Source organism: Solea solea, chromosome 13 (genome assembly GCF_958295425.1).
Source record: "Solea solea chromosome 13, fSolSol10.1, whole genome shotgun sequence".
Taxonomy (NCBI): Eukaryota; Metazoa; Chordata; class Actinopteri; order Pleuronectiformes; family Soleidae; genus Solea; species Solea solea.
In genome coordinates, this window is record NC_081146.1 from 17752734 (window position 1) to 17773657 (window position 20924).

Genomic DNA, 20924 nt, shown 5'->3' on the forward strand with positions numbered 1-20924 from the left:
GTACAATTTGTTTGTTTTTTGGTCACAGGAAAATTTTTAATACCAGGTCTGAATTGTGTCACCTTGTCTTGTAAAGTGACTTAGTCAATCCAAGGTCAGTACACAACTGTCTCTTACTTGTCCACCACATTCATTATAATAATAATAAACATCCCACAGAGGCTGCGTTAATGTGTGGCATGAGCGTAGTTACCTGTAGTATGGTGTTAAAGCACGGCTAAAGTGCACGGCTTAACTGACGTGTCCTGACTGCAGAGATGACTGGGTAATTGGCTCCTGGTCACTGAGTGACTATGCTTAGCTGGCAGACATAAGGCACTTCTGGCTACATAATATAGCACCAAAGGAAAATAAATGTTCACTACAAGAATCAGAGATAACACATGTTAATAGCCCCGCAGACATACACTTAGTATTCGTGTCAGACAGGCAGATAATATACGAGTCTGTCCAAGCACTGAATTTTGCACTGTGGTTAAATCATGCAGCCCAGACAATTATCTAAACCAAAGGATTTAATATCCAGTTCACAGTGTTAAAATTCAATTTTCTTTATTCTTTTCGTCTTTAATGTTCTCTGTTCCGCCTCCGTCTCAGAGCTGAGGGAGTAATGAGGACCATGTCAGTAGAGAAGCTGCTGAAAGGAATGCCAACCCTGCAGAGCCAGATTGACGCACTGCTGGATTTCGATGTGAGTGATAATCACTAATATTTGCTGGGGGATAAACACGGGCACGGGGAAAAAGCTGGCAGCTGGGTTTAACCGAGCTTGGTGTTGTAGTTACATCAGGTCCTTTCACACCTATAACCATTGTCAGTGGAGTAGATTTCAACTGCCTTGCTCCTCAGGGTGTGATATAAATGTATTTGTTTGGTATAGCTTCATTAACAGGAACAGGCCAATAAGACTAACCTCATCTTTGTACATGGTGTTATCTTATGACATTACCCGCCTTTGCTGCTTATACGTTTGTGGATTTAAAGCTGTTTTCTATTTCATCCGTTCCACAGGTTCATCAAAAGGACCTGAACCATGGAGTGATAAACGCCTGCTTTCTTCTACTCTTCAAAGATCTAATCAAGTTATATGCCTGCTACAATGACGGCATCATTAACCTGCTAGGTATAGAGTCTCTCCTCTCATTTCATCATCACGATTAACTAAACAATCAACAGATGTTAAGTAGTCTTGCGTGTATCAACACTAAAGTCATTTGTTTGCACTGCACTAATGAGCACTGGTTCTGCTGAGCTGACTGTCGTATTTTAGCAAATGCTACACAAACAAAAGTCAAAACTGCATTTGTCGGGAGCTATTTTTAGTTTGGAAGATTTGGTGCACGAGTGAGTGTTTACAGTAACAGGACAGCGTGTTTACAATGATCTCAGATTACGCCACAGTGCCTAGGTTCACAGAAATAAAGAAACACATTACTGCTGTGATAAAAAAACAAAAAAAACTTGCTAAACATGGGACATTGATTTTTGATGATTTTTCTTTTCTTTTCTTTTCTTTAGAAAAATTTTTCCAGATGAAGAGAAGCCAGTGTAAAGACGGGCTGGAGATCTACAAGAGATTCCTGACACGAATGACTCGGGTTTCTGAGTTCTTCAAGCTTGCTGAGGTAAACTAAAGTCATTAACCTGAAGATCAGGAACATATGTTACTGCTTTTTAACTGTTGCACTTAAATGACACTCTTTTCTTTTACAGCAAGTGGGAATAGACAAAAATGACATACCCGAACTCACTCAGGTAAGACTGACTTTTCTTATGCCTCACATGTTTTTATTGGATCTGTGAAGGTTTTTTTTAGGCTACATTCTATTGTCACTCCACTGTCACTTTGTACACTTCCAACCTCCATGCATGGTTGCATGGTTATCCCCTTTCTTTTCACCTCTACAGATGCAGGTTGATCATTCAGGCTGAGAGTGTGAGTAGTGAACATTGCACAGAGCAAGCTTTGGAGAGCAAACAGCTTAGAGAAGGTCAAAATTAGTGGCTGGAGCGCAGTGCAAGCGGTCTGCTCAGCGAGTTCACACCCAGCAGACAGACTTCAGCTGCTCTGATGAAGTGGGATGATGTGACAGGAAGAGCTGATTGGATAAACTGTGATATGCTGAGCAATGTTGCCAAGGAAGTGGCTGTTCCTGCTGCTTGAGCTACACATAGCTTTAGTCGTGTAAAGGACCAACAGGCTTATGTTAAAATTGTTCTGCTGTTGTGTTTCCATTGTTCCTATTTGGAAAGTCTGAACTCTCATCTGTTGTGCAAACGCCTCAGCTGAGCTTGTCCTCTCAGTATGACTCAAAAAAAGCAAGCTCTTAATCTCTGGCTTATTATGTCATTTAAACACCTAATGGTATAAACCGCAGGGCCGTGCTGTGCTAAATTGAACATGCTGTTGTGTATGACGAGTGTTTGGAAATTGGAGTTTGGATGTTACAGCTTTACAATCTGTTCATGACGAGCTGTTTTTAGTCAGAGGCATGACATTTTTGAGATATTTGCATTTTGGCTTTTCCTGTTGACAGTTACTGATATGGTTAAGACCTTGTCCTTTAAATATGACTTAAAAAATTGGATTTATGAATTCAGGACGGCAAAGTTATCCCTCTCACAGACCCATACAACTGCAGTGGATTAATCCTCGGGCCACAGCCACCATTATCGCACAGCAGCACAAACAAGGAGGTGTAATACTAACATCCGACCGACTGTGTTGTTATGTCACCGCTCATGTACTCTTGCAGTGTCAGTCATATCACAATTTTAAGCATATACCCGCAGGCACGTGACCCTGGCCTCATCGGATGACAACTACTACTGTAGTTGTGTGCAGTGACAGCGATGTCAAAGCTGCTCTGTGCCTGTCAAATGCCCCCATTTGTTCTCGGTGGTGAGAAAACCGTTTCCAGCCATCGTTGGCTGCATTTTGTTGGACCAAAAAAAACAAAAAAACAGGCTCTAGGAAGAACAGCCTTGTTTGGACAGTGCAGTGTTTGAGCGTTAAATGCATAAATGGGATTTTGGTACATCTCCATAACGTGTTCAGTTTGGCTGCCGCTTGGAAGGTTGAACATTTCTTTACGCCTGATGTAAAATGTAAGTAAAGTGAAGCGATGCAAATTTGGCAAGGCGTTGGTGTTACTTCATTTCAACTGAATGAGTCGACCATAACTGCCTGAAACACGGGCACTCGCTCTCACTGAAAACACTGACTGCCAGTTGGGACAAAAATACATTTTAGACATTTAGCAAAAGGTTTACTTAACCTTACACCAGTCCATAGAGAAAATCAGCGTTTCAGTGCCTCACACAACCACACTTCCGAAAATCTAAACAAAGTCTTCTAATGCATGTTGTAGGTGACAATGTGTCATTTATCCCGGTTAAGCATACAAAGCTGCATGAGTATGTCTGTTTTCACAAATGGTATTTTACAAACAAAACCAAGCTGATGAGGTGGTTGAAGAGATGTGTTGAAATTGCTGTTTTATGTCTGAACCCTGTGGGATGAATTATGTATGTACAGTGGGCATGGGGACTGGTCAAGGCTTTTCTCTAAACATGTGAGGTGTTTATTGATCGAGCACATCGGAATGATTCATTGTGTGAAAGGAGAAAACTGCTGCACTTAGTGTTGGAATGATGGAATTTCATTGGATAGTTTTATCGGCGTGAGTTTCAGCTCAAGCATGGTGAGTTGTTTATTTAGCTGGCACTGGATAAACTTAATTAATTTCTGTAAAGGACACTTCAGTTGACGTCCATTCTGTGCAATCATGCAGTGAACCTTTTGAAATTCATATTTGCAATAATACTGGGACGTTGGCTGGAATTGCTGACTCCGTTTGAAATATCCATTTGGCACCGAGAAGCCTTTGCACCATAAGCAAACAGTATGCTCACCATCTTTATTCATTTCCTACAATAAGAGGAGGCCTACACTAATAAGCTGCACCTGTCTCGGTCTCATCTACTCAGTAGTGACTCTGTAAACATCTGTTCCCAAAGAATTTGGGAAACAGTACGATCTCATGTTTCTAAAGGTGCTGCTGTGTAATGCAGAAATTATATATCTTATCATAATCATACTGAAATTCCTAATGAGTTTGTTTTTTTTTGTTATCTACTGTCTTCCACTATGGTTCTCTTGGGTGTGATCAGGCCCCAGAAAGTCTTCTGGAGTCCCTGGAGACCCACCTCAACACTCTGGAGGGGAAGAAACCGTAAGTAGCCAGATTGTGGTAGTTGTTTTTTTTTTTTAACTCATTTATCTGATGTAGTGCAGAGTATAAACTTCAGTAATCCTGCTGTTACACAGTGTTGTGGTCCATGTCCATTGTAGCTTTGGTTCAACATTTGGATTTTAGAAATGGTTTTGATGTTTCACTTTAAGGCGTTTAATTAGTGCTAATTTAGTGGCCATATCTCCTGTAACACACACTTTTCTCTGTCTTCATCCAACTCAGAGAGGACAAGTAAGTAGTATTTGTCAATGGGAACTGGACTGTGAACCCTTATTCACCATCATTCATGGTTTTAATTGGTTGATTCATTTGAGTCGTTCTATAGAATATCTGAACCAGCCAAGTACATTTTTATATAGTTGTTTATTTACAAAAAAAAAGAGAAAAACTTGGTTATGGTCCACTTCTATAGCAACCACACATAGTAAAGCATTTGTTCAAGTTATATTCATACATGGTGATGTACGTGTGTGTCATTACTAACATATTTGTCATTGCCATTCGCTCACAGTCAGATTAACATTCAAAAACATCTCATCTCATTGTTTCTGTGTAAAATGTGACACAGCGGTGCAGCATGGCTCCTCTAATTGCAAGTGTCTACTAAATGGGGTCACTTTGCAATGCTGCCTGCCTGAGAACACAAGCATGATACTTAAGCTGTCAATTGTCCGCCGTCTCTGTACAGTACACCATTAAGCTCTTTAACTCATATACTATCATTGTTTTCACAGGTCGCCCACTAAGGTAAGCTGTGTTTCATGATAATCACAATGTAGTGTTAATAGTAGTCTTTACTTATACGTAACCCCTCTCAGTGTCAAAACATGTTTTTTTCTTTCAGCAAGAAGTTAAAAAACTTAAATGTCAATGTAGATTTTACGTTTACGTTTACATCACCTCATTATTGGGGCTCCTTCTCTGTAGCAGGAAGAAACGGCCAACAACAGCACACCAGCTGCTGCTGCCACTGCTGCCACTGCTGCCACTGCTGCTGCACCACCGTCCAAGCCTGCTCCTCCTGTGCCCGGCGGGCCCCCTGCTCGCCCCGGGCCACCCGCCAAACCTCCTCCACCCGTCATTCCTTCCAGTGCACCAACCCCTGCTGCTGCTGCTGCTGCCACCATCACCAGCAGCAGCAAGTAAGAATCTCTCAACAATGTTATCGTGTTTGGAATGAACTTCACCACTTACTGCACATCGATATTACATGAGAAAGGATTTTCCCCTGTCAACACGCCCTCTCTCTTTCTTCTTCTGTGTGTAGTGCCCTGGATGATGGGTTCCTGTTGGATCTAGACCCGATTTCCTCCTCAACAACAGGGGGCACTGCAGCCGCTTCCTCCACGACTGGATGGGGAGGTGAGTAGTTTATTAATCGCTCACTCTACCGCACAAAACAAAATGAGTGTGTTTATTAGCTCTCAGGGACATGGGAGCTGCTGGTCTACTGTGGCATCATTTTGCTAAGTTTGTGCCACTTAGGTAAACACATTTGAACTTATATCCAGTTTGGACCCAGCTTTAGACTGACTCCCTGCAATGGTGGTGCTTGTAGCCACCATTTAATGTTTTTATTTAGTATTTGGTATTTATCCGTTTTTACAGCTTGTACTCTTTGATGTTGGCCCCTTGTTTCAAAACTGGTTTATAAATTTCAGCAGAGTCTCACCTCTCTCTCTCTCTCTCTCTCTCTCTCTCCCTCTCTCTGTGTCTCTTGTGCAGATCTCTTGGCAGAGGGTGAGTATTTGTCGACAGGACTTAGCTGTACTCTGAGTATGAGAAATGCCAGCGGATGTTTTATTTTGTTTTTGTCCAGATTGGCTTTAAATATCTCTGATGTATTTGTGTCAGGCTGTGCTCACATTGAAAACAAATGTATTTTCACCATCAGCACCTGAATCCATTCAGATTATCTGTCAGTGCACGCACTAAGCCTGAATTTTTATTTTTATTTTTTTGTCACATTGACACTCGTCCTCCTCCTGTCTCCTGTCTTTCTTCTTCTTCTTCTGACTGGGTTGTTTCATTTGGATTATGGGGGCTTATTCGAATAACAGCCCCAGTTGCCTCTGATGGAGCTTCTGCAGCTCTCCTGGCGGAGGGAGAGTCTACTGATGCTGATTCTGATGCTGACGTTGCTGCCGCTGCACCCGTAGCTGCCGCTGCTCCTGCCGCTCAGGCTGCACCAGTGCCCACCTCTCTGCCCATCTCCACTCCTGCCACAACCTCCGCCGCTGAAATCGACCTTTTCGGAGGTCAGTTTGGTTTGAGGAAAGAATATATGCTGTGACACGTGTTATGGCGCCCTGTCAGCTCGTCTGTTTCATCTTTTTTTGATGTAGTTCAATGATGGGATATTTGGAATGAACTATGTACATGAAAGACCAGAATTTTATTATCATGAGTGTTTTCATGAGAAATGCTACATCAGATTACACGTGTTTGATGTAGACACTGTTTTGATGTTTACACAAAATCTGAAAAAACTGCTAGAAACAAGTATGTAAATGTACATTATTTCTACAGTATAATCAGATGGCACCAGAATCCCAGTTTGCACATTGTGCCACATGTTGATTTACCATTAACATTTGAGTCATAATGCTAAATATCTGGTTTTAGGAAGAGTATTTTTCACTCTTATTTATTTCTGGAAACTTTAACCGCTCTTCTTTCCATGTGGATGAAAATTTTGACGTCAGCTGAAAAAGAATGTGGTTGATCACACCAGCTTCAATGCCCATTATAGTATTTGTTGCACATTCAGGCCACAATCTGCTCATCTGTAGCAGTTGGTGTATCAAGGACTGTTTTTTGCCACAATGAAACTCGAGTCGTGTAGCAAATGTGGTGGCACCAACCAAATAATGCTGGTACAACCAAGTAATAGTTAACCTTTAAATCATTTGCAGCCACATTCAAGAGTGGATGGTATATCTAAGTGAAGACTCTGAGAGATAACAACCATAGTACTGACATGGATTCTGTTTTTATATCTGACCAGAGCTACTTTGGGCTCTGTTTTTTTTTTTACTTATAAAACTACATTTTTATTATAAGAGTAAAATGCTGTAAATTTACCAAATTCAAAGTACCAGTGCCAGGAATGGTGTGGATGCAAACATGATAGCAATTCAACCCTCGACGACACATACATTAAACATCAGCCACATGTTGTTGTTGTGTCTTATAAATTATAAGATCATACAGTTTTTTAATTGTGGCTTACATTGTGCAAATTGAGCGACGAGAAATGTCACGTCATGCCACCTTCGCTTAGAGACACGACCTGACTAATGAGTGAGAAATATTTTCCTTCACATGGTTAGAAGTAGTCCTTGAGATGAAGGAAGTCCAGTGTCTCTCAAAAGATTTGACAGATCCGCTTTCCAAAGATTAGATGCCTAGTAGTATGACTCATGTGTAATCGACGTTTATCCCCAGCTAATATTTTTGCACCCTCATTTGTTACAACCCTTCACACTAATGTGGCTACACACACACACCCCCTGTTTTGCACTGAGCACAGAGCAAAATGTTCATGATTTTTGGCACGTCCCAAAAATACCAGGCAGCGTAGTGGATTACTTGCTTTCCTCTGGGTTTATTCAAAGCTGCACAGTTGTCATGAACAAAAACAAACTCATATTCTCAGACATTAACACGTTTTAAACATTCATTAGAGAGTTTGGTTATAATCATGTGCACCTCAGTAAACCCACTGCAATGTAATTAGTCTCCTATTCTGACTCATAACTTTTTTGATGATCACCTTTCCTTCCTAATGGTTTACTAATGGTTGCAGAAAATGTGCCACAATGATAAATAATTGGATTTTATTCTGTATTTTTTGGCTTTTTAATATTAAAATCAGCTCCAATGTTGAGTAAGTAGAATAAGAAAGAGCCAGAGTAATTTGCCATATAGTCTTCTCCTTGTTCCCTGAATTCCCCTTCCTTCCATGTTGTCACAATGCACAAGTCACTTGTGACAACTTGCCTCATTTCACACACCTGCACAGACAGTGCACTCACTGAATGCAGCATTATGCAGCCCTGCAAAACTCTCATCATATGACTTATCTCACAATCAGATCAATCGCCATAGTAACCGGGGGCTGCATATTTCTTGTATTCTCTGCTTTTTCCTGATGCTGACCTCTCATTCTTTGTGTTTCCTGTCCACTCATCTCTTCACTCATCTTGTGTTCTTTACATCCATGTGTCTGTCGGTGTCTTGGCCCACTGGGGCGTGTGTGTGTGTTTTGTGTACTTCTTGCGTTCCGGCTGTTTCCGTGTGCTATACCATAGATGCGTTTGCACCCTCCCCAGGAGACGGTCCTGCCGTTGTGGCTGCGGGCCCCGCTGCTGATGCATTTGGTGGATCTGGTGGGTGACAAAACAGCTTTTATGTACCAGTGTGTGTGTGTGTGTGTTTGTGTGTAAGTATGGATGACTATGAACGTTAAAGGTGCTGCGTTTTATCTGTCAGAGCTGCTTCTGCTTCCATACGAGACAGAAGAAGAAGAAGAAACATGCCCCTTACTGTCACCCCAAATCCTGCTTTTATGCCTCAGTCATGGACCCTTAACTCCCTCATCTTCCTCCTAATATTCATCCAGTGAATACTGAAGTAAAAAGCACAGTACAGCTATTTATTACACTGTAGCACACAAATCAATATCAATTGTTATGATACCACGTACCATGATACTACCTTATGGTGATGATTGTACCAATCATCGTTAGACCTTTTGTTTTCCTTTTAACATCACTAACTTCATTTAGTTAGTCTAGGGCTGCAACCATTATTCGATTAATCGATTGTTAATCGATTACTAAATGAATTGTCAACTATTTTGATAATCAATGAATCTCTTTGAGTGTTTTTTCCAATAATTAAAACAAATAGTTTCTGGTTTCTTTGCTCCATATAATAAAGAAATCATTAAAACTGAATGATTTTAGTTTGTGGGCAAAACAAGTACTCAATTGATCGAGAAAATAATGGACAGAATAATCGATTATGAAAATAATCGTTAGTTGCAGCCCTATTAGTAACTACTCAGTTACTAAATGACCCCCTCACACAAGAATATTTACTTATGGTATGTTTTAGAATCAATAGTTTGGGCAGCAACAGTAACAGAAGCATTAGCACTGATGTCCTTTACTCGTCAAAAAATAATACATTTATCCATGTTGTACATGTTTTCTATGGCAAATATAAATTGTCTATATAAAACATAATTAACTAGGGTAGATCAAGTCAAGAGGAATTACTATATTGCATAATCTTAATTACGGCTGCACATTTAATTGCAAAACAGTCGAAATCACTGTATGACTGAGTGCAATATCCAAAACCAATAGAAACACATTGAAATGATTTGATAAAGATACAATTATGATTCAATTCTGCATAATTCAACAGACCAAAAATCCTGGAAATATGTTTTGTTTGTTAACAGGCACCAAAGATGATATCTCTTTATGATTTTGAAATATATTTAATGGAAAATTACAGGTAAGATAAAAGTATCACCAGCTGTGAATCATATTGTTCCCACAATACAATCAAAAATAATTGCAATAGATTTTTTTCAATAGATAGATCATCAAGCTCTCCTCTTAATAGCCTTATATTTTCCCATTTTCTTTAACAATACCATTGTTCTACTAAACCACATGTATGTTTGGTTTGTTGTACTTTGTTGTCTCATAGCAATTGTATTGGTGTCCAGTTTATAAACACCGTGGTCCTGCTTAATTTACTTTGCACCTAACCCTGAGTTTAAGCTCTGTTTTGCCTCATAAATATGCTTTTTACAGTGTTTGCTAATTTAATGAAACCTCAATCCACCTCCCCTTCCCCTTCCACCCACCACCCCCTTTCCTTCTTCTGTAATCATAACCCTCTCCTTAACACCGCCCCGCCTGCTGCTTTTCCCCAAGACCCCTTTGCTGCGACGGAGGGGAGTGCAGACTTTGCTCCAGGGCTGGACCTGTTCGCTATGAGACCCACTGACACGGGTGCCCCCGCCACTGCTGCCGCCAACACCCCTACCACCTCCTCTAGTGAGGCGCCGACCATCGTCGCTCCCATCGTTGCCCCCACCCCTTCTTCCACCACCACCACTGACAACACAACCACCACCACAGAGTCTGCAGCCGCCCCGACTCTAGATATCTTTGGGGGTAAAGTCCTCTCGCTCTCATTATGCCTCTCACTGCATTGTCCTGCATTATGAAAGTGATGATGACACCGGTTATGGTTTAGATGATGATGATGACGACTGTGTTGCTCCTGCAAGTGATGATGATGAAACAACTCTCCTTGACCCTGCATTTTCAAATATCTATTTTTCATGATGCCTTTTCTTGCAGATACAGATAAAAGAAGTGATTGAAGCATGTTGACCTCCTCTGCATAGCATAAATCATTTAGACATGAAATATGAATGCTCTCGTACAAGGCAATCTGTTTGTGATGTGTAAAATATTACTTTAGTTGATCATAAGGGACAGATTGATTGATATCAGAGGTGGCTCAACTTGTTTTGATCATGGACCTAATACTAACAAACACCTAGAGGGAAGAAATCTGTTTTCTTCTCCTGCTTGTGACTCATGTCTTAGATACTGATAGTTGAGAATGCTCTGCTTTTGGGAATGCACTTTGGTTAAAGGGGAATTTTGCTCAATTTCAATTTAAATATACAGTATAGTGTATCAGATTAACTTCCACTGTCCAGAAGACGTGCAGAGTACAATGTTTAATTGACGTTTTCTGTTTTCCCACCACGTTGAAGGCTTTTAATGTCACATTCCTTCATTCATTCAATTATTCATTTATATGATCATCATAAATTGGTTATATATGTTTATATTGATCTTAAAAAGTGCCCATTTAATCATGTGGATTTTACAGATCATTCAAGAGTGCTTCAGAGACCAGTAGTTGTAGTAAATAAGAGATAAAATTAAAAAAAACATCTTGGATCAATGTGAGAATGTAGAATCATTCGTCCTGGGGGGGAAAAAGAGTGTAAAAACATTGGTAAAATATGCAAATACAAGGATGACACTGTGTGTTTTGAAAACAGGACAAACTACAGTAATATATGGTCACGTTGAAAATGTGCAATATTCCCTTTTAACATATTCATTTACACACTGCACTGAATAGATTCACAGCAACTGAACTTGATTAACAATAATCAACTCTGCTTTCTCTCATCTCTCCTTTTAACCCATGATTCTGTATGCACTGAACAGAAACTGAATGTCCACATCATGACTGTGTGTCCTTGTTCTTAGATATGTTTGATTCTATGCCTGCGCAAAGCCCCACCACAGAATCCAAAGCTGCTACCACTCCTAGCGTAGACCTTTTTGGTGCAGGTACAGGAGCTGCTTTCCATTTCTCTGTGTGGAACCTCTCTCATCTCCTCTGGTTTCCATACCTCTTCTTCTCTGTCGTCTGTTTTTTTATTTCCCCACTTGTCTTGGTTTGTCCCCCCCATAGTGATATGAGAACTGTGCATGTATCCACTTGTTCAGTCTTGGATTGTTGTCGTGGCTGCTTTCTATCTACTCTGTATCTTTCAAGCTGCCACGCTAATGCTTTTCTTTGCTCCCCCCAACCTCCACTTTTTTTGTTTTTATTCTTTCTGGTATTCTGCCTCTTGCTTGCATTGGTCAATTAGACCTTCCTGCTGTTTCACGCGGGCCCTCTCCTTTGCCCGAGCCGGCTCCGGCTGGAGACATTGTGACTGGTGAGTTAAGCTGCTTAACCTTTTCTGAATCACTTTCTCCCCTTTGCTATTACTCCTCAAAGAGTGCAGCCACACACCAGGATGGAGTTTGTGCATGGTCCTGGTGTCTGCATGCGCCTGCACGTCTGATCGTCACATCCACACCATGCACGATTTAAGGATGTGGATACACAGTTAAGATGCAGAGATGCATCATTTTTCCTTCTCTGCATGTTTTAGACCAAACCTGTGCACGACAATGCACGAGCAGAGCATTTCCCCCTCCTTGGAAACGAAGCCTCCACTGACTGCAATTCGGACTTGAATTAAGCAGTTCAGACTTGAATATAATTTAATCCCTTCCTGCTTGTGCTCCTCCGTTTAGACTCGTTTACAACTCCTGCTCCCGCTGCTCCCTCTGCTCCCGCTGCAGCTCCTGCTGCGGCTCCTGCTGCAGCTCCAGCTACAGGCGCCTCATCTCCACCTAAAGCAGAGCCTGCACCAGTCATTGACTTACTGGGTACTGTAGACACACACCTATGTCCTCACGTCCAATCATACATGCTGCTGTTATATAATATGAAAGTGTGTTCATGTTATAAATTCACATTTCTCTTCCTTGTGGGTATTTTCTTTAATTGTTGCTGAGCTGTTACAGTAGTTCTAAAATGACTGTTTGCAGCAGTGAGGCTGATATTGTTGAGATGCAGTGATAGACTGTAGGAGTAGGTGCTAAACTGATTTCAGCTATTTTTAAATAGGACTGTAAAGAGAAGGAAGAAAATAGTTGGCAGTAAACTCTAGATTTATTCACACTGTAGTTATTATACTGTGTCTGAAGTTGTCTTTTCAGTTGTGATAAGTTTACATTTAGCAGAGAATAATAGAGGAGTTTAATTTTTTATGTGGACTTTCATTTTAATAGTTAGTATGCTAACAGTATGTTAGCATTCTAACTACAGTAAGTTAGCATACTAACTATGCTAACAGTAAGTTAGTATACTAACTACGGTAAGTTAGCATACTAACTATGCTAACAGTAAGTTAGTATGCTAACAGTATGTTAGCATACTAACTATGCTAACAGTATGTTAGCATACTAACTGTGCTAACAGTATGTTCATGTACCATATATCAGAAATTAATGGATGAATTCCTTTGAAATGTAATTGTTTATGCATTAATAAGCAAACGTTAGAGGTCTAAAATTATATTTTGGACCTGATACACACATTTTGTTACCAGACCTCTGTCTGGTATATGCGTTTTGTTTCTGTGGCTGTTTTACTATGTTTTGGAAAAGAAATTTAATCCAGACTGTTCCCAAGTGTTAACCAAAATATTCACACAACACAGACTTAAATGTGCCTGGAGGTGTCAATGCAATCTGTGCATTATTATCCCTCCTGAGCTAATTAAAGTGGCCTAACATTTACTGGAGGAGTGAGCAGTCCATCAGGATTTGACCTTAAAAGTCACAGAAGACTGTGTAAGTAATGTGTAATATCTATATAATACTCACCTCGCCCTAACTTTAAATATAACAAGTGACTTGTGTCCAATACCAATATCACAAATGTGATACTGATAACGTCATTTTAGACCTTTTCAACTATGACGTTGTTAACAACACATTTCTGCTGAGTAATTTCAAGCTATTTCAAATACATAATTCTCCGACAGTGTAACAAATATTCTTCTCGCATGAAGAAGGAATAAACAGCCCACAGCATGACTCAGCTAAAATGCGTAGTGAAGCATGCGATATCTACGATTTAGTTATCTACGAAACTACCTTATGTACAGGCGTTTTCCCAACTCTCTCCTCTCTGGTGACAAAGACGCTGATACGTGGGCAAGTGTAATAACCGTAATAACCACATGTTGGCTTTGACGTGCAACTTCTCAGCTTTCAGAAACTGCTGCGTAATTGCGGTAATTGCTTGCGCAAACATGTCGTCTGCAATTCGCTCTGGGTTAAAGAACACATTTTGATATCAATAAATGTACTTTACATCCAACTATTGGATGGGTTAGCATGACTTCCTATGTGTTTCTCAGTATAGGGGTGTTTGGATCCTGTGTTGCCCAGTATGAAGCATACTGTGCATACTTGTTCATGGAGACCATTGGTGTGATCTGTCTGACTGTGTCCCACCTCCCCACCATGTCTCAGTGTGTGGTCTGGGGCTGACCTCTCACCCCTTTCTGCCCTCCATGCTGCATTGTGGATCACTGGACGGGTCACGCAGACTCCTTCAGCAGCCCCGTGGAAGAGAAGCAGAGCTCCGCTCCTGGAGGACCTGGAGACGACCTGCTGGGAGGTGAGACACTTTTTACAGTCACGCCACAGGGAGTATTGTTAAATTAAAGCAGCAAAGTTTGATGAAAAGATGGAAGACTTTGCAAAGAGTTTAATGTTGGCATGAAAATGATGCAGTAAGTAATTATGGAGCAGCATTTGTTCAATTAGTAATGACATAGACTTGGCAGGAGTGGTTGAAATAATTAGACAGCAGGTTTTTAGTCCTGCCACAACCTTATAATGAAGCCAAATCTTATTTCTGTTGCTGCTGTTAATGCCAAAGGTCGATGAGTGGAACTTTTCTAAAAGTCTCTGTTTTTAGCTTTTTATTCAGTTTTTTAATGTATTTTTCAACATTTAACTTGTATATTAAAACTAAATCATATGCCTGCATACATATTTCACTCATGCATCTCGAGTCTGTCAGTCACACCGTGTTGAAACTTCATTACAACCTTGCAGTTTTGCCATAATAATTTTAGGATGCACATAAGCAAACCTTAGCACTTTATTCTGGTGGGTTGTCCATGTGAGGAACATTGGTGTAAAAAGCTAACAAACACATTTTCTATGTATAAAAGAGACGCATTTTGTGTTATGATTTTATATATTTTATAATTTTATAAATCACATATAATAATGAGTACAAATGGTAACCAACATGGCATAAAATGCATATACATACTTGAGTGCACAAGATATAGAAAGGGTACTACTGGAGTAATACCCACCAGATAGATGTGTGCTCATTTCTTTGTCACATTATTCTCACCATCCAATCTGATATTGATTATTTTGCACATTTGTATCACTTCAATCAGACCTGGTGTAACTTTTTGATTTATTTTGCTGCATTCAATCCTCTGTCTCAGTGTGTTATGCTGCTGTTAGTAGCTGCTACAAGAATCCGACTGTCCCGTTATGGATAAGCAAAATTTTATTTTGCCTTTAAGATGGCCATCTGTTATCTTTTTTAGTGGAAATATGGTGATCCTGATTAAAAACTTGTCCGATTTGTCCTATTTTTCAGGACTGATGTCTCCCACCCTGGCTCCCACTGCAGCACCTCCTCTGGCTCCCTTGGCTCCGGCCCGAGCCTCAGCTCTGGTGCAGGGCGACCTCTTGGAGTCAGGTTTTGACGCTCTGGGCTCGCTGCCATCACCAACACCACTAGTACCTGCTGCAGTTCCAGAACCTGCAACCACCACACCAGCGCCCTCTGGTGGCTTTGATGCTTTAAGTAAGTGGTTTTCAATAAATGTATTTTTCTTAGTTAGTGACTTAGTTTTGGTAATTTGCCTCACATTTCTGCGTTGTAAAATGTTAGAAAATCTGCTTGCTAGTCTGCTTCGTTCAAACTGTTCTATCTTATCAATGGACGGATTCATCTGTTCCTGCTCAGAGCTTTACTGCTGCATGAATGACACACTGATCTGCTTTTGCCGTCTCTGTTCTGACATGAACTGTTGTTACTGCTGACAGCTTAACTCCTCAGCACCGCTCCCTCTCTTGCAATGACTTCACGTCTCTCTTTCTTCTCTTGTCACACTTACACATTCAACAAATGCTCTGCCTTCTCCACCTCCTCATCCTACTCTCCCTCTGTCTACAATCTATTTTTTTCTCTGTCTGCATTTCTTTCTACTCCACACCTTTTTCTGTTACTGCTACTTATCATTCACACCGTCTTCTCTCTGCTGCATCATTGTTTGCTTCTTCTAATGTGTAATTGGTGAGTGCGATCCTGCAGTTCATCGCAGCATGTGCAGTTTGGACGAGTCTCCCCTTCCTGTGTCTTCTGACGCTCTTCCTACTTTGCATGTTGCAGTATAAGTTTGATATCCTGCATGAGGGTCAGTGTATCTTTATTTTCCGCTTCTTTTAGAGCAGTCGCTCTTATAGTAACCACGTGCCGTCAAGCCCCAAGTCTGTCTGCAGTGGAATTTGGAAGGTTTTCATTCCAATCACGAAACAGCAACAGCCTTTAACGCCGAACGTTTTCATGTGGCAAATTGAACAGCACTGTTGTGGAAGGCATTTTAAAGGCGAGGAAGCTGAAAAATGTCTGTCACTCCAACTCACCTTTTTTAAGATGACAAACCACCTTTTAGAGGCTGTAATGCTTTCATCTGGGAAACATCAGGACACTCGTAAAGGGCAGATGTGAAGGATTTTGTCACATTTAGAAGTTTAGAAGAAGCACATTGCATTTCCCAGACATTGTAGAAGAACATATAAAACTAACAATAAAAAGTACAGTTTTTGCAGTGATTCACAACAAGTTGGAATGAAAACCTGGTACATATATATATATATATATCTGGTTTGAAACTGTTTTTTTTTTTTTTATGACAGAAACAGCCAGTGTTTATATATGAGATGATGTAAACTGGCGGAGCAATTAACCAAATCCAGTTGATGTAATTTTAGCCCTCTGAATGCTCAAATATATTTACAGTCCTCCTTTGTGCATGTGAGGCAACTATTGATGCTAGGGATGCCCCGATCAGACAGACACTGTCATTGTCTCTGTACTGCTGCTGCTCTGAGGCTGCAGTTACATGTTCTATATGTTTGTGGTGGTTTGATAGAGAGTTTACCTTTATATTATGTCAAGTCAGTTTTTTTTATTTATATAGCCCAAAATCACAAACACAATTTGCCTTTGAAGGGGTTTACAATCTTTACAGCAAGTGACACCCTCTGTCCTTAGACCCTCACATCCATACATACATCCATCCATCCATCCATCTTCTACCTCTTTGCTCGCCACATGAAGTTCGTGGGGGGCACTGTGCTAATCTGAACAGTTCGCAAGTCCACCATGACGTTCAGGGCAGAAAGGGCTGAGCAATCTGCAGTGGACCTTTAGGAGGAATCATATTTAAAAAATGACCAATTATATTAAACACAGGTAATAATTATGAGTCTGCCCAAAATAAAGCTCTGTCACAGTGAACTGCTCAGCTACATGAAGGACACTGGTCACTTTTTATAAAGTAGTGGAAATCCTTGCAGCTGGAGTAAATCAAAGTGAGGTGATGGGGTGATTGTTGTTCTCCGATCTGGACTGGCACTGATCCAGTACTTGAGAGCAGGATCGGGACATCCCTAATTAATGCTGTTACATCAGGATTTGCCTTCCACACACATACACAGTGTCATAGCTAGATTATGGATTTGCTTGTTTGTAATCGGTGTTGTCCTCTGATGTCCTGCCATTTCCAACTTCTCTCCAAGTGTTTGATGGATTAGGCGACTTGCTGATGCCTGCAGTAACGCCCCAGAGCACCGGGGGCAGCACAACTGGAAGCACAGCAGGAAGCATGGGAACTCCTGTCGCAGCAGGTGGATTGGCAGCTGCTTCACCGGCCCTCAAAGCCATTGGAGGAGATCTGGACTCGTCACTGGCAAACCTGATCGGAGGTACTGTAGACTGCAGAATTTTGTTCCTGAGCTCACTCATTTCACGAATCAAATCAGTTCCCTAAAGAAAAGTTGACTTGTTCTGCTTCCTTCCCTCTGTTCAGACCTTGGAGTTAAGAAAAAGTAAGTGCATGTTTAAATATGTGAACATTCACAATGCGTGGGTTCCTATAGAGTTGAAATATCCTGTGATGAATGTCACAGTAGCATTGATTCCATTAGTTTTTCTATTTCTGTTCCAAATCAATTACTGACTTTTTATTATTTATTTTTATGTATATATATTTTTCATTATTCATTATTTAAATTTCTTTTTTAGGGATCCACAAAGTGAGAAGAAGCTGACTGGAGGAGCCAACTGGATGCCAAAGGTCGCTCCAACCAGCTGGGCTACAGCTGGAGCCCCCATGGTAAGAACAGCACAGACTAAATGGATGGATGGAGATGGATTGACCTTTAGCTTGGTTCCCTGTGGCATTGTATTAATAAACGTATGCATTGCCAGTGCAATTGCCAAGATCTTGTATTTTTGATGGATTTGGTCCACACCATTCTCTTCTCCACCACACCCATAAGATTCTTAGTGGAGTGAAGTTCTTAACTCATGACTGATTTTTTTCACGGCAACTGGTCATAACCTTAAGAATCTGACCTTTTTCCATTTTGAGGCCTCCAGAATCATGATTTTTCATGCTTTTGGATGATACCAGCTGTCAGTAAAACAGGTATATGCTGTACTTTATCATCTTGAAGTAGTAATAGTGAGAGGTAGGCTTACTGTCCCCCCCCCAAGTATTCCCAGATCATAACACAGGCTTGTAGTATGTGGTAGTCACCAAGCAAAATAATAGCTTATGTTTATATTATGTCTGTATGAGAAACAACAATTACATTTTCAAAAACTGTCTCCTCAGGCCGGTGCCACACCTGGAGCTCCTGGGGCACCACCTGCTGTAGCCATGGTGCCACCAATGAGCGTACAGCCTGGCTTTGGCATGGTGAGATTTACATAATGTCAGAGTGAAATTTCTCACGTACAGTCTCCTGTGATTCAGTTTCAGCCATTCTCGTGTGTCCTTCCTGTCTTCTCAGCCTCCAGCAGGTGGACCTGGAGCTCCCATGATGCAACCCCTGATGGGGCAGCCCATGATGGCACAGCCAATGATGAGACCTGTAACAGGAGCACCGGTAATAGACCACACACCAGCTGAAGCTTTCTGTTGCCAATAATTATGTCCCTTTGTGTACACAAACTATAAATCAAATGGACTACTTTTACATGTTTGTGTTGATAAGTTTGCATGCCGCTTCATATCTGGTCAGTTTGTTCAAACATTCTTCTGTTCCTTGTCTCACAGATTTCTCCAGGACCTGCGAGTCAGAGTCCTAAGAAACCCAAGGACCCTCTGGCAGAACTCGACCTCAAGGACTTCTTATAATGCCCCAGGTGTGACTTCAGAACAGTTTATACAGTATTAACAGCATAGTAAGAACAGTAACTACTTGTGGATGATTTTGGTAAGTGGTGGTTAATACACCAGATTCCTCTGTTAAAGAAATTTTAACACTAATTGTCGGAGATTAACACACATTTTGGGGATTTTTAAATCTTTTTAACTGATCTTCGGTTTGATTCCTGTGCCGTCCGACGTCGCTCACATGACTCGTGACAATGCCAGAGCAGGTACTCTTACAGGCACCAGGTACTAGGTACTATCACTAATGGAATAGCAAAAAGACAGTCGAGCCGTGCCGAGCCAAGTCGTGCTAGAACTGTATCGTGGAAAAGCGCCAATAGACGGGTGAAACTTATTTTCAAATATTATATTAGAGACTAGACAAATACCCTCAGGGTATAACCAGAACAGTCAATGATCTTTAATAACATACTGTGTCTAGTTAGGTTGTTTTTGTAGCAATCAAACACATCCACAGACTTTATAAATATCTGCTTCTTGGCTTCTATGCACCCAAGTGTAGTTAACTGCAGATGGGATGAATTCTCTATATTTATATTTTGACATGTTTTAGCAGGAGAAGCACAGGTGTTTCCAATCACACTAATGATGGCTCTGTTCTCTTCACTTGAACAGTGTGACAGTGAAGCAGCGTTCAAAACAACAGCCCTCTTTAATTTCATTGCTTATTTACAGTTTTTCCTACTGTGACCTCTCAAAGGGGTCCACAATGTCTTCACTTGTTCCCACTTCCACTTTTAAATGTGTTGCCAGTTTAGCCTTCAAATGAATGGTTTCACTGTTAATGATCTTAGTGGTTCATTAGCTTCTGCTCGTGGGAACGTGCTGGAAGTATTTGAACCACTTTTATTTACCACACTCGCCATTTTACGATCGAGAACCACTAATCTTAGGAGGTGATGGTTTTGTTCAACTGAGAGTAGCATTTAAATGAAATGTGGGTTACAGCCCAAGGAAGAAATGAGTAGAAGTTGATTGTGTTCCAGGAGAGTGTATTGACCCTGGGAAACTGAGCAGGCCTTGGTGGACGTTTGCACTCTCTGAGTGCTTTCTCTTGCTAATTAAACATTATCTGTGTTTCCTGTCGTCCAGCTTTCCTTCATCTCTGGAGCAGCAGGAAGGGCCCTCTCAGCTTTTTTTTTACCTGGTGTCTATCAACATCTCAGGATGCCAGTGATGTGCAGCTTCTCAAACCGTACTACAGTATCTTCTCTCCACCCCCAACCCATCAATTTCACCCCCCCCCCCCCCCCCCCCTCCTTCTCCTGTGTGATGTTGTAGCACAAACCGTGAAAGTGAACCATAACGAATAATATATAGCTATAAGAGAAAAAAAAAAAAATACAAGTGTGTGCTTATGTAGATGTACCGATCTTTTGTCTAAACAAAACCATGGGAAAACCCCCCAAAAAAACTGAGCGGAAGTGAAGGCGTATGTGTTTAGACTTCTTTCTAGTGTTGCGTTGAATGATGGATGTGCTTTAGTGTTCTAAGCTCCACCCACCACCCCCTGTACTTTTGTCCCCGCCTCCTGGTGAAAGGGGGAGGAGCTCCTGTTTGTCGAAGCTGCTCTGCCCATGGCAGGAGTGGCAAACAAGTCCCAGTAGATTTTCCAAACAATTACGTGGTGTGTTGTTTACAGAACGGTCCTCTTTGATGTACATAGATTTCTCCGGCGAGGATTCTGTCTCTATTCTGTG

General features: G+C 41.0%; 1 protein-coding gene across 9 annotated transcripts in view; it reads left to right on the top strand.

The window, feature by feature from the left end:
* Positions 1–20478, top strand: part of snap91a (synaptosome associated protein 91a) — a 39086-nt gene extending 18608 nt beyond the window's left edge. For 2 of the 9 annotated variants that reach the window (XM_058647761.1, XM_058647760.1), the window contains exons 6-29: positions 598–691; positions 1012–1123; positions 1519–1625; positions 1714–1755; positions 4174–4235; positions 4991–5003; positions 5184–5398; positions 5524–5618; positions 5982–5996; positions 6317–6514; positions 8570–8647; positions 10214–10456; positions 11579–11662; positions 11968–12036; positions 12401–12535; positions 14268–14339; positions 15351–15560; positions 17561–17746; positions 17851–17869; positions 18066–18156; positions 18661–18744; positions 18839–18934; positions 19105–19193; positions 20317–20478. In XM_058647761.1, the coding sequence (XP_058503744.1) occupies positions 598–691; positions 1012–1123; positions 1519–1625; positions 1714–1755; positions 4174–4235; positions 4991–5003; positions 5184–5398; positions 5524–5618; positions 5982–5996; positions 6317–6514; positions 8570–8647; positions 10214–10456; positions 11579–11662; positions 11968–12036; positions 12401–12535; positions 14268–14339; positions 15351–15560; positions 17561–17746; positions 17851–17869; positions 18066–18156; positions 18661–18744; positions 18839–18934; positions 19105–19185 (2401 nt within the window). In that variant the 3' untranslated portion in view covers positions 19186–19193; positions 20317–20478. Of the gene's footprint in view, positions 1–597; positions 692–1011; positions 1124–1518; positions 1626–1713; positions 1756–4173; positions 4236–4478; positions 4507–4990; positions 5004–5183; positions 5399–5523; positions 5619–5981; positions 5997–6316; positions 6515–8569; positions 8648–10213; positions 10457–11578; positions 11663–11967; positions 12037–12400; positions 12536–14191; positions 14340–15350; positions 15561–17560; positions 17747–17850; positions 17870–18065; positions 18157–18660; positions 18745–18838; positions 18935–19104; positions 19194–20316 lie in introns of those variants that run through there. The other 7 variants (XM_058647762.1, XM_058647763.1, XM_058647764.1 and 4 more) reach the window with 7 other exon arrangements.
* The last annotated feature ends 446 nt before the right edge of the window (positions 20479–20924 follow it).